Genomic DNA, 15,268 nt, shown 5'->3' on the forward strand with positions numbered 1-15,268 from the left:
CTCACGGCGCTGGTCCACCTGTGCCTCCGGAGGAACGCGCATCCGTCCTGCGGACGTGGGATGTTTCTAAAGCCCTGGGAGACCACCACGTGCTCCGCAAGGGCAAGATCTTGCTGGGTACACGTATCTCAGGTGCAAAACCGGCTGCGGCGTGCAAGAGGGACAGTAAGCAGGCACTGGCAGTACGCGGTCCGGAGCAATCCCGCCAGCCGCCCTCATCCACACGCCTCAGGAACGCTTCTTGGCCCTGCTGTTTTCTGAAAGAGGCTCAAACTCCTTCTCAGGATCAACTCATGCACCCAAGTGCCAGCCCTGGGGCCCAGCTCCTCCACTCGCGAGCAAGGCAGGAGCAAACTGCCTCCCCCAAAGTAAAAGACTAAAATCCGAACAAAGCAATTCCGACGGGGCTGTCTTGTTAGCAGAGTTATGAACGGGAAAATTAATAACTCTCACAAGGAGTGAAATGGGACAGAAGTAGAGGAAAGCTACCTCGTAAGATGCAGGTCGTCTTCCCTCTGAGATTTTAAAGCACCTAAGACGCATTTGGAAGGAAAACCGACTCGCCTGACCACCGCTGTCTCTACTAAGATGTTGCACAGCCGTTCTGCCTGGCGTGCAAATGAAAAACCCTACCACTGATCATCAACAGCAAGTTAATTAAGCATTAGGCCAAATTCTGTACGTAAAGCATATAATGGCTGAGGTCTGCAACAGCCAGACTTTGCTACTACAAATACTCATAGTGCAAGTTAACGTCTCAATCTCAAGGAAGGTAGAAGAAACCACCGTCGCAGTTATGACGGTGAGCTCCTCAGGAGGCAAGCTAGACGCCTAACCCAACTCTCCTATCAGACCTATGTTAACATTTAAATAGGACCTACTGTCGTGATCTTTAGCAATGAGCAGATGTGGTTTTGAGTAATGGTTAGCGTTACTTAACCGGTTATATTCACTAATGTAATTGACACCTATTCCATCTTCCTTAATACACCCACTTCTTTCTCCGATACCATAAATAGATTAGAAAAGTTTCTGCAGATGGCCATGACCCCATTTGTTTGTGCACTTAGCCATGTATGAATCACTCTTGGCTTGTAGCAGCACTCTGGAATTACTGAAAGATAACTAGTCGGCACAGACACCAATAAATGAATCATGCTTTCCACAAGACCAAACCTTTGGGCTTTTACAGACTCCAATTACAAAGTAAGAAGAAAAGAACAAAGAAATTACTCAGTCTATTTGCACAAAGTCATGCAGAGTTGATTCATAGTTTTACAGAATTATTACTGACAATCATTTGTAGGGGGTTAGAGTAACAAACCAGCTACTTAACATATTGGACAGAATGAAGAGATGGAAAAGAATCCCCAAACCACGTCCTGCATATATTCTTGAAAAGTAGTATTGATTTTTGTGCAAGCACGTCTTTTCATTCTTGGTCTGCTCCAAGCCTGGGGGTTAATCAGCTTTCATTCTCCAAGGCTAAATTCTGCTTTGCTGGGTAGCTTGGGCCAAGCTTGCAAATGTGGGAAATCCTGTTGCACCTGCTGAAGTGCACAAACGTCACGCCAGCAAACCATCACAGGTAAAATTCCTCAGCACCGCGGGCACGAGCAGGGTCTCGTGAACGGATCAGAGAACTGCCATGTGCAAAAGCACTCGCCTTTCCAAATGCACATTTTTGAATGTATACTGCAAGTGAAAAATTAGCCGGTCCGAGGCATTTTATTAAAGATATGTGCGAGACTGAATCCACTGAACACAAATGTGTGAACCATTTGAAAGTACTGTGGACATCCACCAACGCTGACAACTTGTGAGGCAAGTTTCAAAATATGTGCAAGCTATCTTCATGTAACGCCACAGCCTGTGACAACACTAACTTACACCACACAGAGAAAAACACACCCTCTTCTAGACCGAGCATAAGTCTAGTCTTGTATCAATGAGAAACTGGAAGTCTGACTACTTGGAGAAAAAAGGGGATACTGCATTGATTACGACCTTAGGAATTGCTATCTTGCTGTACGCAGTGAAAAAGTAGCATTAAATTAAAAAAATGGAAAGGTGACGGTGGACTTGGTGCCAACCTGGGCCTGCAATAGGCACCAGTGCACTGGCTGGAGCATCTCTAAGCGCGACGGCTAAATTTACAAGTCTCGGGGCCACACAGCCTCACATGCTCCAAATCAGCATCCTGTACCAGAGAGATATGCAGAATAACAAGGATAATGTCCAACTGAACAAAATCACCGACAGTTAGGAAAAGGATGAAAGTTAAACGTATATGCGATGCTATTTGTCTAAGGCCCTACAGTGATGCTACCCTTTACATGTAACTGAAGACCCAAGTTCATGGCTAATTTAGCTTGCAAATGAAACGTGTGCCCTCTTCTACACACCAGCTGAACTTGGTCCACAAGCAGAGAGCTGCCAGCCTGGTACGGCTTAAGTCACAGCTCAGGAGAGGCCAAAAACAGCACCAGAAGAGCTACCACACAGCTCCAAATCAGTTTGGGAAAACTTGCTTATTTGTCCTCGCTCTTAAGGCTGCTGATTTCCCAAGAGGTATAAACCCTACCTTAAACTGGCTACAAGAAGGAAAGATGCTATGCAAGATTTAAACGAAAACCTTAATAAACATTCCCAATTCCTACCCTCTCTCCTACTCTACCCATACTACATAAATTAACGCAACAAGCTCTCTTGTATAAGAATACGTAGGCGACAACAACCTTCTCCCTCCAACGAGAGTTTATCTGAGGATGTGCTGTAGATAGAAGGGGAAGAAAAAGGTTCCCAAAAGCACCGCTACAGCAGCGCCAGCTTGTCTTTAGAAAGCCGGAGTCACCAGAATCAAGGCCTTCAGGTGCAACCCAAGACTAAACGGATGCATGTGCTAAACAGTAGTGTGTCCTTTAGAAGGAAAAAAAAAAAAAGCTAAATCAGGGACCTCCAATAAATATTAGGTGGATGCTTAGATAAATACCGTACAACATACCGCAGCAAAAATGCTAATGCAAAGTTTAGGTTTCACACTGCAGATATTTCAAAAGATTTGCAAAGCTTTGATATTTAACATCTCTACTAATTTCCTTTTTGGTGTAATCATAAATTTACCATAGTAGCCAAAAGATCTGGGATGAACTACAAGTTCTAGCTGGCTCAGAAGCCAATAAGAATAATGTGTGCTGTTACTATTTTCTCTCAAAACATACCTCTGCAAAACTGACTTAAAATGAGAAAAGAAATTGTGAAACTGTCATTACAAAGAAGCATTTAAAATGCAGATCAAAGTGCTGCCTTAGAAGCTGTATTCCTTGCCAAATCATCAAAGCTCTCTTTACTCTCAATAGCTCCCCAAATCCTCCGATTTGGATGATAAACTCCTACTGCTGAAATTTATCTGCTTTAAAAAAAACCCAACACAAAAACAAACAAAAAGCCCAAACCCCACTACTCCTTTCTCTGGTTACCCACTACTTCACTAACCAGTTCATTCTGAACTACTTTCTTGTATTGCTAAATCAATTAACTTTCACAAATGTGTTTATGCCTGCACACACACACAGACAGTAGAAAACCGGTCAGCTCTCAGAGGTGTATACATAGACAGTCTCGCCCTGCGAGCACCAAAGTGCTAACAGCTCAGGTAGCTGTTCCTGCAATAAAACGCCGGTATTGCTGTTACACCGCTCCACTACACCCTGCGCTCACGCACCGCTCCTGAAGGACCTCCGAGACCACTATTACGTTTAGTGCAGCGAGGAAGCAGCAACGCAGCAGCCCACACAGTCGGAGATGATGGGTCAGATCCTGCTCTCGCGGAGGAGAGCCTTGTGCCGAAATCCTCCTCCGGCCACGCTGCGTGCAGCCAGAACGAGTCTCTGATGTGTTTCCTCACCTGGGATCTGCCCAAGTGACCTACCTTCTGCTACCCAAAATAATTATAAAATAATCACCCGGCAGTTTAGCTACACAGACGGGAAGAACACTGCATAAAACATCCCCGTCGACATTAATGATTCCTTTGCTTTATGGACGTCTGGGAGCGTGCTCATGGTGTGAACCAAGTTTCCACTTAATTGCAGCAAAGTGGCCCTTGTGCCTCCCTCCTCGCGAGCTTTCCAGCCAGGCTTTATTACTTTGATGAAGCACGCCAACAACAGATGCACTGCGTATCAGAGAACTTGAGGGATCTGATAAGACAAACCGCACACCACGCACGGGATCTCCTTCCAGGAAGCAAACAGGTAGTCAGTTTTTTCATGAAACACCATTGCAAATAAATGACCTTTTTTAGCTAATCAGGGTTACCAAATTCTGAGAGTTGCTATTACCTGAAACAAGACCAACAGACGTGACTGTACAATGAGTTACTCAGGAAAGAAGCTGGATTGTAATTACTGTCTATTAGTGACACCATGTATTTTGGTACTTCCCTTGGAAAGGTCTCCTCACGTCTATCCACTTATAATTTAGGTTTACAAACTCATTCTAAAACTGGATTTATCTACCCACCAACTCTCAGCCAGGGAAATCTAAAAATATTGGTATATTTGGTGAGCAACAGCAAATAAAAATAAGTAAGAAAATACATTTGTAGGTACTCTTCTCTCCACCTGCAAAGGAAGCAGCGGTAGCTCAGCTAATTCAATGTCCTGAAAATTCAGAGGTGATCCCAGACCCTACCTTGGGAATTCCTGGCTTTAAGGAAAGCAATATGGTTGCTGTTTCCCACACACCCTTCAGTGCCAGCCCTCTCACAACCAGGATCTGAAAACACTGCTAAGTAAAACAAAGGCAAGCCAAAGGCTTATTCAGGGGGTAGAGGACGCCTTCACGGCAGAGGGTAACAGGACATACTGTGTCAAACATCCTCCTCTGAATATACCCTGATACTGATGGAAAAGGAAGAATTAGCCACGTCACTTTGCAGTACATACGATCACCTCCGATTCCACAGGATCTCCTCTGGTGCCGTGTGTGCCCGTCCTGCCGTGCAGCACAACGCAACCCAGGTGTTCACCCAGAGGAGAAAACCAAAGTTTGACTATTTTCCCTCCACTTCCTCCTCTGTGTCTTTCCATTCTCCCCTTCAACACTGATTATAAAACACTGAGATTAAAATCACCGCCTGAGGGCACAAAATAAAACCGTAATTTGAAGACCCCTGTGCTCTCCAGGCTCAGGGAACCAGGACTTTCCCTGCTGCCCCGGGCACGAGAGGTGGGACCCGCGGAGCCGGGACCGCAGACCACCGGGGTCCCCGGGGGCGGCCGGGGGCACACACAGACGGTTCTCAGGCCACCCTAAGCAAAAGCCACCCGCGCTCCGCTCCGCTCGGGTCGCACCTCGGGACACTGATCTGGGCGGAAAGCAGCGCTTCTCACGAACGCATGGCCAGAGCCAGGCACGGGGAACTCCTCGGTTTAGCTGAAGTCAAACTGAGATGCCACAAACCGAACACTCTCCAGCTCGCTGAAACGCTGGCAGCAGCTCTGGCTTCCCTCCACGTCCCTACCTCCTGGAGGAACACTTGGGGGGGGTGGGGGGGGAGAATAAAGAAGTACATGGTTATTATCCACTCTACCCTGGAAGAAGCCTAACTGCCGTTGACACGGCGTCAGGAAAGAAACGTATCTGCCAAAAAAGCAGTCCGAAGTGGAAAGGAGACGTGATCCCTGGTTGAGCCATCTGCGTTCGGTTTGTTATTAAACCAAAGAATGTGAAAACCTAGAAGTCCTCGCTTGGACGGAAACCCGCTCTCACGGTTCGCTCGCCCCAGCCCTCCGCCGGCCGAGGGAACGGCCTCCTCTCCTCGGGGAGAAGCGAGGACACCTCTTACAACTCCCCAACGCCTCGGCTAACGTGGCTGCACGAGCAAAGCCTCCGCCGAGGGCCACCCAGCCCCGAGAGGGACCTGAAGCCGTCCCCCTGGCGGGGATGCTCGGGGGCCCGCGGAGGCAGGACCCCCAGCCTTGGCACCCGTAACCCTCCGAAAGACGTCCCCGCGGGGTGCGAAGCGGCCCCGGCACAGGCGGGGGGTCCCCCCCCACCGTGGGTCGGTTCCCACCGACCCAGCCGGCGGCAGGACCCCAGCCACCCGGGGCGAGCGAGCGGGGAAGCCGTCGGGGAGGCAGGCAGGCCGCCTCGCTCCGCTCCCCGCGCCGAATAATTAGTTATTTGCAGACTCTTCCGCCACGACAATCACCCCCGACCTCTTTCACCCAGCCGAAGCGATTAGAGACCACTGCCGCAGACGTCTGGCTGCTTAACGCCGCCCGGCATATTGGCACTACAGCCCAGGCGGCGGCGGCGGGCGAGACTCCGCGCCCCCGCCCCCAAAAAGCCCTTTTCTAATCCTAATCTGGGAGCGCCACGCACAGAAACCAGCTGCTTCCTCCACCGCAGCGCCGCAGCCTGCCGTACGGAATAAAGCCTGCAAAGAAATATTTTTTGGGATCAGTTGTGCAGTTAACTTAATTAGAGGGTTAAATTACAAGAGTTTACAGTTATGCCACTTTCCCGAAGCATTCCTGCGTGGCAACTTTTGGCTAGAAAATTAAACAGCATCTGGTGGTAGCTGCCCCGAGGTTCCCTCAAAGTCGTATTAGAAAGACAAATAAAACCAAGCGATTGGAGAGGGGAAAAAGCTGTATAATGAATTCATCTCAGGGAGGCTGGACTCTATCCTTTCCACCGAACCCAGGTGGAGGAAGCGATCAGGTAACAGCCCCTGCAGTGCAACCAAAGCCCTCCTGCAGCACCGAGGTGAGCTAACGCTGCCCGCCATCGGCAGGAAATAAATAAATGGCGTTGGCGATAAAAGAAACCTAGCCGAAAACGAAATAAGGAAGAGCAGCATTAAGGGAGCTCGACCCAAGGCTCCCGGGAGCTAAGGGGAACTGGGCGCCCGAGCGTCAGGACCCCAGAGCTGCGCGGCTGACGCAGGGGGACGGGCGCAGCGCTGGCAGGGGACAAGCTGGGGAAGGACCTCGGGAGCCGGATGGCATCAGGGACGAGGCCCCCGCGACACCCGTCCGAATTCAGGCAAGGTGTCCTCCAGCGTACTTCACTCACAACCTCTCACACCCGCCCCATCCGGAACTGGCACCTGCCTACGACCAAGCCTTTCACACGCTGAAAAAACGGGGGGAAAAATTATAAAATACACTGTTTCTAAAAAGTCAGGGAACGAAATTAAAAGCCTGAGTTGCTCCAGCAAGACCTCACGCCAAGAGTTAGACTGGAAGAGAAGCTTTTTCTTCAAAAGGCATTACACATTTTAATCCACAACTTTTATCATAACCATAAGCCTTGATCAGACACAAAGTGAAGTCTCTCATCCTTGCAATTCTGTGGGACACGGTTTATGTTCACCAACCGGCTGACACAAAAAAGGACTGTATCTTCATTATTTATACGCTGCTATTGGTATGCACATCTAGCCCGGCCTGTTAAAGTCAGGGAAGAATAATGGTCTGTTCAGTACCGGTAGTGTTAATAAAATCAGGCAAATCCAGCTTAGTTTTGTCTGAACACGAATGAGATTAAATCAAGATTAAATGTGCATACAGTACAAAGGGTATGGTTTATGCTAAAATTCAGAATGAACACATTTTAGTACCCGGTATACAAATGCCTACAGACCTTCTCCAGGACTCAGACACCTGAATTAAACAACGATGAAACTGGAGAAAGCGAAGGCAGATGACACTGGACAAAAGCCATCCAAAATACCAAGGGACAGATGCCGGCTCTAAAATACTGCTCTGCAACCCCGCTGGAGGTAACGGGGCAAATCCTGCGCTAGCAGAAACAGGCACAGCTCAGCTGACTTTCCCCTCCACGCACCGAGCGCGCGAGCCCGCTCCATCGCAGTGCCAGGAATATATGCAAAATCGAGACTCTTTCCCAAGTTTTCATTTTGGGCCATTTTGCATTAGTCTGTGCAGGGTTTAGATTCCAGGGCACAGAACAAGCTGTTAAGCGGGGTACAATCCTGACAACCCCCCCCCCCCCCAGCCCGGGAAGCCTTGAAAACCTTCCCTTTATACAGAAAATACCATTCGCTTTAAATTGCCCGAGAAACCAACCCATTTCTCTTTCCTCAGCAATATTTTTTTCCCCCCTCACCTCCACGCGCCTCATTTCCAAGAGGTAAAGAGCAAACAGAAAAGTAGTGGATATTTAGGTCAGGCACTGTACTCGCTGCTACTCTGCGAGGGTTGAAAAAATACTACCAAAAAAAGGCAAATAGCCCCTCATAGCAAAAAGCCCCCAGGGGCTGGAGGCGTGTGTGGGGGGGAGAACAGGTTCCAAATATAAGCCCTACTCGGGTGTCCGGACCGCAGCGCTCCCCCCCCCCCCCCCCCCGCCCCCAGTAACGAGAGGAAGGTGATTTACACCGGGGCTAATGAAGACCCCCGGGGGAGGCTCGGGGGGCCAGGGCTCCCCCCCCCCCCCCCCGCCCCCGCAGGAGGGGCGGACACGCGGGGCAGCGGCGGCGGCACCGGCCGGGGCTGAAGCCACGGGGGAAGGGGCGAGATGCGGGTGGTGATGGAGGCGAGATGGGGGGAGAACTGGGGTTCCGCACACCGATACCGGGGACGGCGGGCGGGGGGGGGGGGGGGCAGAGGAGCGGCCGAGCTCCGCAGGCAGCCCCGGGGGGCGGGGGGGGGGGGGGAAGGCTGTGCCCCGGGGCCGCTCCGCCAGCCCGTCCCGCCGTGTCCCGCACCCACTCGCGGCGGGTCACACCCGCACCAGACACCCCAACGGCAACAGATGAGAGACCGGAGCTCGCACGGAGAAGGCGGGGGGGGGGGGGGGATAAAAAATAATCAGGACTCCCAGAAAGCGCATCGCAGCGAAGGGTCCCGGCGCTGCCGGGAACCCCCCGTGGAAACTTCCCTGCCCGCGGCGGGGGCGCGGGGCGCCGCCGAGCTCCGGAGCCGCCGTGCCCACCCGCACCCTCGCACCCACTCGCGCTCACGCCCGGGGAAGTCGGGGCCGGCCCCGCGGCAGCAGCAGGACGAGTACTTACTGATCTCCATGCTCTGGAACAAAGACCTTTTGCAGTTGCATGTGCAGGACACATTGGGCTGAATAGCTACGGCCGTGCTGTTCAGACCCATTAAGTTATACATTTAAAAAAAAAAAAAAAAAAAAAAAAAGGGAAAAAAAAAAAAGAAAAAAAAAAAGAAGGCGACGGCGACACAAAGAACTTCACGGCCGCCGAGCGCTCTCCGGGCAGCACCACATAAAGCCGGGGCTCCTCCTCGGCGCGGGGGGGCGGGGGGAGGGAAATGCAGCTGCGATCAAAAATTGGAAATAAAAAAAAAAAAAAAACCAAAAAAAAAAAAAAAAAAAAAACCAGCCCGGCGCGGCGCAGCGCCCCCCGCAGCGGCGCGGCACGGCTCGGTACGGCTCGGTACGGCACGGCTCCGCTCGGCTCGGCTCGGCTCCGCTCAGCTCGACGCGGCGCAGGCGGCTGCTGCGCGCCCCCTCCGGCCCGGGCAAGCGGCTGGGCTGCGGCCCGGCCGCGGTTAAACCCCGCACTTTTGTGGGGCGCGGCGGAGCGGAGCGGCGCGGCGCTGCGCGGACGCGGCGCGGCGGGAGCGCGGTGGGAGCGCGGCCCGCCCGCTCCCCGCTCTACCGCTCCCGCCCCCCGCGCTCATTCACGGCCACGGGGACGCGGCCGCGCGCCCGCCCGCCCGCCCGCCGCCGCCGCCGCCGCCGCCGCCAGCCGCGGGCGGGCCCCGTGACGTCAGCGCCAGACGGGGACTGCCCTTTCCCCCGCGCCGCCGCCGCCGCCGGGCGGGAGGGGAAGGGGGGGGGGGGGTGGGGGGGGAGGAGGCGGGCGCGCGCGCCCCGGGCTGCCCCGCGCCGGCTCGCGCCCGCCGGGTTGCACCCCCCCCACCCCCCCACCCCGCGCGCGGGGGGAGGGCGGCCGGTTTCCCGAGAGGAGCGAGGGAGGGTCTCGCCCACCCGAATTGGTCCTCGCGTTTAATTTTTTTTTAATGTTTTTATTTCTCGGGGGTTGGGACCTGGCGGCGATTTGGACAAATCGGCCCCAAAAAGCGTCTGGATTTGGGTGTCCCTGCGGGAGAACCACGTGCAAGCCAGGCTCGGGCCCACAACACCCACCCGAGTCATTGGGCAGACACACACACACACACACACACACACACACACACACACCCCGGCAGTTCCCAAATGCAGCATTTCAAAGAAAAAAAAAACAAAAAGGGAAAGATTGGAAAAGAAACGTGAGTGGGGGAAAAACCTGTAAGCGGCGACTGGGCCACGGCTGCACCGGGCGCGAATTGCGCCCTCGGCCCCAGCGATAATGCCAACAGCGCTGCTTTCTGCTGCTAAGCTCAGGAACATTTTCGGACGGAGAAATTCCCGGTTTTGTTTCGAACCGGTCGCTTTCCAATGGAGTGACCCCCTTCACTTTTTAGACAGGTAAAAGGAAAAACCATCATTTCTTCCCTGAGCGCTCAGCGTGCCAAGTTGGAGTCGAGACGGGGATTAAATTATTTTCCTTTTTCCTGGGAAATAAACCTGTGAAAACAGAGGTTTATAATGAAAATGCTGAAACAAGCTTAACTGTAGTGGTGCGAAGTAGCTGCAATCGTACTTGGTGAATCCTGTTACTGGGAGATAAAGACGGCTTCGGCGTTATCTTCTAAGAAAGCATATTTTCCCATAATTCTTGATAGCTCTGATTTAGGATTTGGGAGTCTCTGAAGAGTCCCCAGCTGGGGCCTGCGCTCCCGAGAGATGCTGCCAGGAGGATCGCACCGAGAAGCAGACAGGCTACCGACCCGAATCTGCAAAAAGCTTTCCTACAAAGCTGGGGAAATCAGACAAGGTGGATGGTGTCAGGAGTCGGGTCGGGCACGATGGCACACGCTGGTAAGGTTTAACCTTCACCCCCCCACACCCCCCCACAAAAAAAAAGGAAGGAATTTATTTCTACATGACTACTTAAAAACTAACGTTAAATACGCGCCTGCGCTTTACTCCTGTGGCCCCATCCAGTCCTGAGAAAATGCCTGAAGAGGAGGAAGAAGGAATTGCCAGGTTGTTTAATCTTTTACTCTTTGCCGCTTGACAGATGGTAACCCCCAACAATTACTAATCCAAAGGAAACACGGAAGAGGATCTTGCCGCTCCGACAGAAACGAGCTTTGAGAAGTTTGTGCTTCCCGGCGCTGCGCAGACGCGAATTACGGTCCGAGCGCCGCGTTCGCACCGTGCCAGGGCTGGGGGTTAGTGGGCAGGCCTGGGAGAGGAGGGACAGTTACCCGAAAAAAACCCCCAACCCTACGCTAGAACTGGAAAAAAAACATCTCCAATCCTGGTTTTACATTTTGTTCCCAGCCTCGGCTTCCGCATGGGTACCGCGGGAAGAAGGGGCAGTGCTCGCCTGCCTTTTGGCCGCTTCCTTCGGGCTGGCCCTGGCGTCTCGGTTCCTTTTGTGCCAAGCAAATTTCTAGGAATGCTTCGTGAAAAGGTGAAGCGGCGTTACCCCCGTGACAGGGGCACGGGCCTCGGGCAGGCGGGAGCCCGCGAGCCCCAGAAAGGCCAGCTCAGAAGTTAAAGCAAGGCACGCGCACGGTCCCAACTCTGAAGACAAATGCCAGGCCGGATAGCTTTATCAATCACCCCGCTTTTACATAGCTGGAAATACCTTTTTTTTCCTTTTAAAACACTTGGCAGCTGAATATTAGAGACCCGTTTCCAACAGACCTCGCTTGACCGGCCGGAAAAGGTGACTGTAAGCTAAACGGAGCCCACCACCTTGCAACTAACAGCCCTTTGCGCTTAAAATACGTTAGCACCGCCATAAATAAGTCAAGGCGAACACTACACGCTTCCTCGTGTTGCGGGAGAGAGCAGCCGGCGGCAGCAGCCTGCCGGCACCACCGGCCCTGCCGCCGCTGCCGAGCCCTCCGAGCCCACCGGCTGCGCGGATGCAGCCGCAGCTCGCCGTCGACTCAGGATTCTTGTATTTTAAGACACAGACGTGGGACATCCTTAAGTGGTCGTAAGCAAGTAACGTATTATTCTTCCGCGGCAGGTCAGTTAGTTGAGCGGTGGCGGGTTACAGAGTCCTTCTCCGCTCTCTCCGCCGCAACGAGCGCGGCTTTTGCCTTCCTGGACCCACGGTCCCAGGGAACGGGAGACGGGGCGGCACGTGGAAGGGCACGGCTGGAGGCCTCTTCGCAGGCAGGACGTGCTGGGGATGGGCGCGGTGGGAGAAGGAGCCTTGGTGGGGGCATCTCACGGACCCTGACCCGCTCTGATGGCTCAGCGAGCCCGGGCTGGGGGGTCCCGGTGCCCAGGTTGCAACTGAGCTGTGGAAAAGCCGGTTCTGGTGGGGGGCAAAGGCGTCCGCCCTCACCCCGTGAATCAGCCAGCTTGTTCCAGGGGGAGTTTTTACAAGTTTGCAAAGCTTTGGTGGATAAAGGCTCCAGTTTCAGATGCAGGCTGCTGCAAGTTCGCACATCTTCCTAACCTTCTTTAAAAAAAAAAAAAGAAAAAGAAAAAGAAAGAAAAATAACTGTTTGCAAGTCGATGCTGGTTTAAAAATGCACTGTTTACCACCATCCCAATTTCATCTGAACGACTCATGTGGCTTTAAGAACAATCAGCATTTTTCCACCATGATTTAAGAACAAATAATTAAAGTCATCCCAGATGGGCTTGTAAAAATTAAAAGTACATCAGCTAACTTAAATGCTTCACCCTGTTCTTTGTAATAATGCTATCCACCCTCCAGCCCACTGCCATTTGTCAGAGTCTCTTCTGTACCAGCAGCGAGTACTGCTCGGCTGGTGGGACACGCTTTTGTTGATTTTGGCTCCTGTATTCTGTCACTGATCGGCTTTTTTCTGGTTTCTTATGTTCTCCCTAGAGACACCTCTGATGGCTCCAGGATGAGCCTGGCACTGCGAGACCTCTCTTCGCTTCCCGGTTTTGCCACAAAATGTCAGGGTGAGCTGGGGCTGCTCGCTGGGCCTCTCGGGTTCTTCAGCCACGGAAGGAGACGCACGGGAGCTTCAGTAACACCTGAGGTCCTTGGACAAACTGAGCAACACGGACGCATCAGTCTGCTCTGGCTAGTTTTGGACTATAATGTAATTTCACTCATTGCCTGGCCAGAACTCAGGCATTTGCCTGTGCAGTCACATTTAAATCTTTCCTTTTATTCCTCACTGCAACACTTGAGCATTAGTTAAAAGATTTGAGCGACGCCGCATAATCATTACAGTGCAGCACTAAGCGTAAATTCATAAAATGTAGTTGGAGAGAGAGATCCATGTGAGAAGTAAGTAACCCTAAGAGTCAAATCATTTTCTTCCAAAAGTGGTTGAGGCTATCTAAGGAAAAAACGAAACAAAAAACTCCAGAACTCCCCAAAGCTTTGTTAACTAAACAGTTGTCCATTAAAGAGACCAAATATTTCACAGCATTAGTCTTTGGATTAATGTTAAATCGATATGCACTAACGCAATAGGGCAATAGTTACCATGGTGAATAATTCTATATTTATTTTCAAGCAAGCCTTATTTCTAACAATTCCAGACACGGTTTCCACTTTCTGGTGACTAACCTCTTATTTTTTTTAACTGTTTGGTACCAGAAACTCAAGTTTTCTCCACGACCATTAGAACAAGGTTGTTGCCACGACAGAGGAGAACAATGCCGGGCAAGGACGCGGACGCTCGCCAGTTTTAGCTGAGGGCTTGTTTGCCTTTGAAAGTCAGAACAGCTACATCTCGGGTACGATTTAAAGCGTAGGAGATACTGTGAATTAAGTCTTTGGTAGACAAGCCCTCATCCTCGTTTGGAACGGCAGGAGCATTTTCCTTCCAAGGCTTCATCCCATTTGCTAAAGTGTCAATAACCTACCTCAAACAATATTCCACCTAAAAGGCTCTGAAATACCCTCCCTCCTGGGCACTGGGAGCCCCTCCTCAGCCCACCCGCTCCCTCCCTTCCCCGCAGGTGATGCCAGGACCCTCCTTCCTTCCCACGGAGACATCGAGGACCCCGGGGCAGGAGCTGCTGCTGTCACCAACCCTGGCAGTTCACGGCTGCCTCCCAAGTGCTTTTTTTTTCTTTTTTTTTTTTTCCTTCCCCCATCTCTGCACAGCACCGGGTTGGGTCCCATTTAGGAGGTTTTGTTCCCAACCAGGAGGGCTGAAAAGTCAACGAGTGTTTGTTTGTAATGAAAATTTTTACTGAAGCCACCAGAATGTTATTCCAACTCATTCTGTCTCATTTGGGGCCTGATATAACTCCGGCTGACGTCACTGGAAAGACTCCACCCTACCTTTACATTTTATTGGAGGCACTGGTAGGAAATATATCACTTCACTAACAAAAAATAATCACCCTCTGAATTCACAGCTCCCCAGCTGAAAACATTTCATTTTCTTGCGCTAGGAAAACCAGGATGGCAGATGTAAAATAAAACAGCGCTAAGGAAGGAGTTTTGAATTCATAAACATAAAATAATCCCTGACTTTTCTTGATGGCATTTTGGAAAGAGGAACGGCGCTTTGGAAACCAAACGAAGGTGACCCTGAACTCCTCGACTGAGAGCTGACGTACCGAAGTCCAGACTTCGAGCTCACCCGAGGAAGCCCTTGAGTGGTTCTGAAAGGCAGCTCCGAACCACTCGCCTCGCCTTTGCTGCTGGGCTCCTTCTGTAGAGCGGTTTAGAAGTGGAGCAGCTGCAAACCGCTCGCGGACGGAACTGTCCTTATACGATGCCCATCCACACCCACGTACGTGGTGAGATACGTACGGACACGTGAACGTACTCGTATCTGCCAGAGCCCAACTGCTCTGCGTTTAGTTTCTTTCGGTTCTTGATCAGAGAGAAGCCCAGGCCCTGTCCCGCGTTCTTCTGCCCCGGCGCACACGAACAGCCCGGAGCTCCGGTACCGCTCGGCCGCCCGCGCCCTTCGCCTCCCGTCAGACACGACCGCTGCGATCGCTCCGCAGCCACCAGAGCCCGACGCCCCGACCCGATCGGGAATCGCCCCACGGAGCCCCCGCGTGCCGGCCACACGGCGGGGAGACCTGGACACCGAGGCTCCGAAGACGCCCCTGGCCCGAAATGCCGTTCGGCGCCCAGCTCAAGGACGAGCCCTCGCACCTCCTCCCCGCTCCGCCCGGGTGGGCCGTGGGGCGCCCACGAGGGGTTCATCGCACGGGTGCCGGTTTGAGCTCCCCCCGCTGC

General features: G+C 52.3%; 1 protein-coding gene across 3 annotated transcripts in view; it reads right to left on the reverse strand.

Moving 5' to 3' along the window:
* Window positions 1-9,228, reverse strand: part of PMEPA1 (prostate transmembrane protein, androgen induced 1) — a 47,260-nt gene extending 38,032 nt beyond the window's left edge. For 2 of the 3 annotated variants that reach the window (XM_049817105.1, XM_049817104.1), the window contains exon 1: window positions 9,050-9,226. In XM_049817105.1, the coding sequence (XP_049673062.1) occupies window positions 9,050-9,152 (103 nt within the window). In that variant the 5' untranslated portion in view covers window positions 9,153-9,226. Of the gene's footprint in view, window positions 1-9,049 lie in introns of all 3 variants that reach the window. The other variant, XM_049817103.1, reaches the window with a different exon arrangement.
* Window positions 9,229-15,268: the final 6,040 nt, after the last annotated feature.

Source organism: Accipiter gentilis, chromosome 14, assembly GCF_929443795.1.
Source record: "Accipiter gentilis chromosome 14, bAccGen1.1, whole genome shotgun sequence".
NCBI lineage: Eukaryota > Metazoa > Chordata > Aves > Accipitriformes > Accipitridae > Astur > Astur gentilis.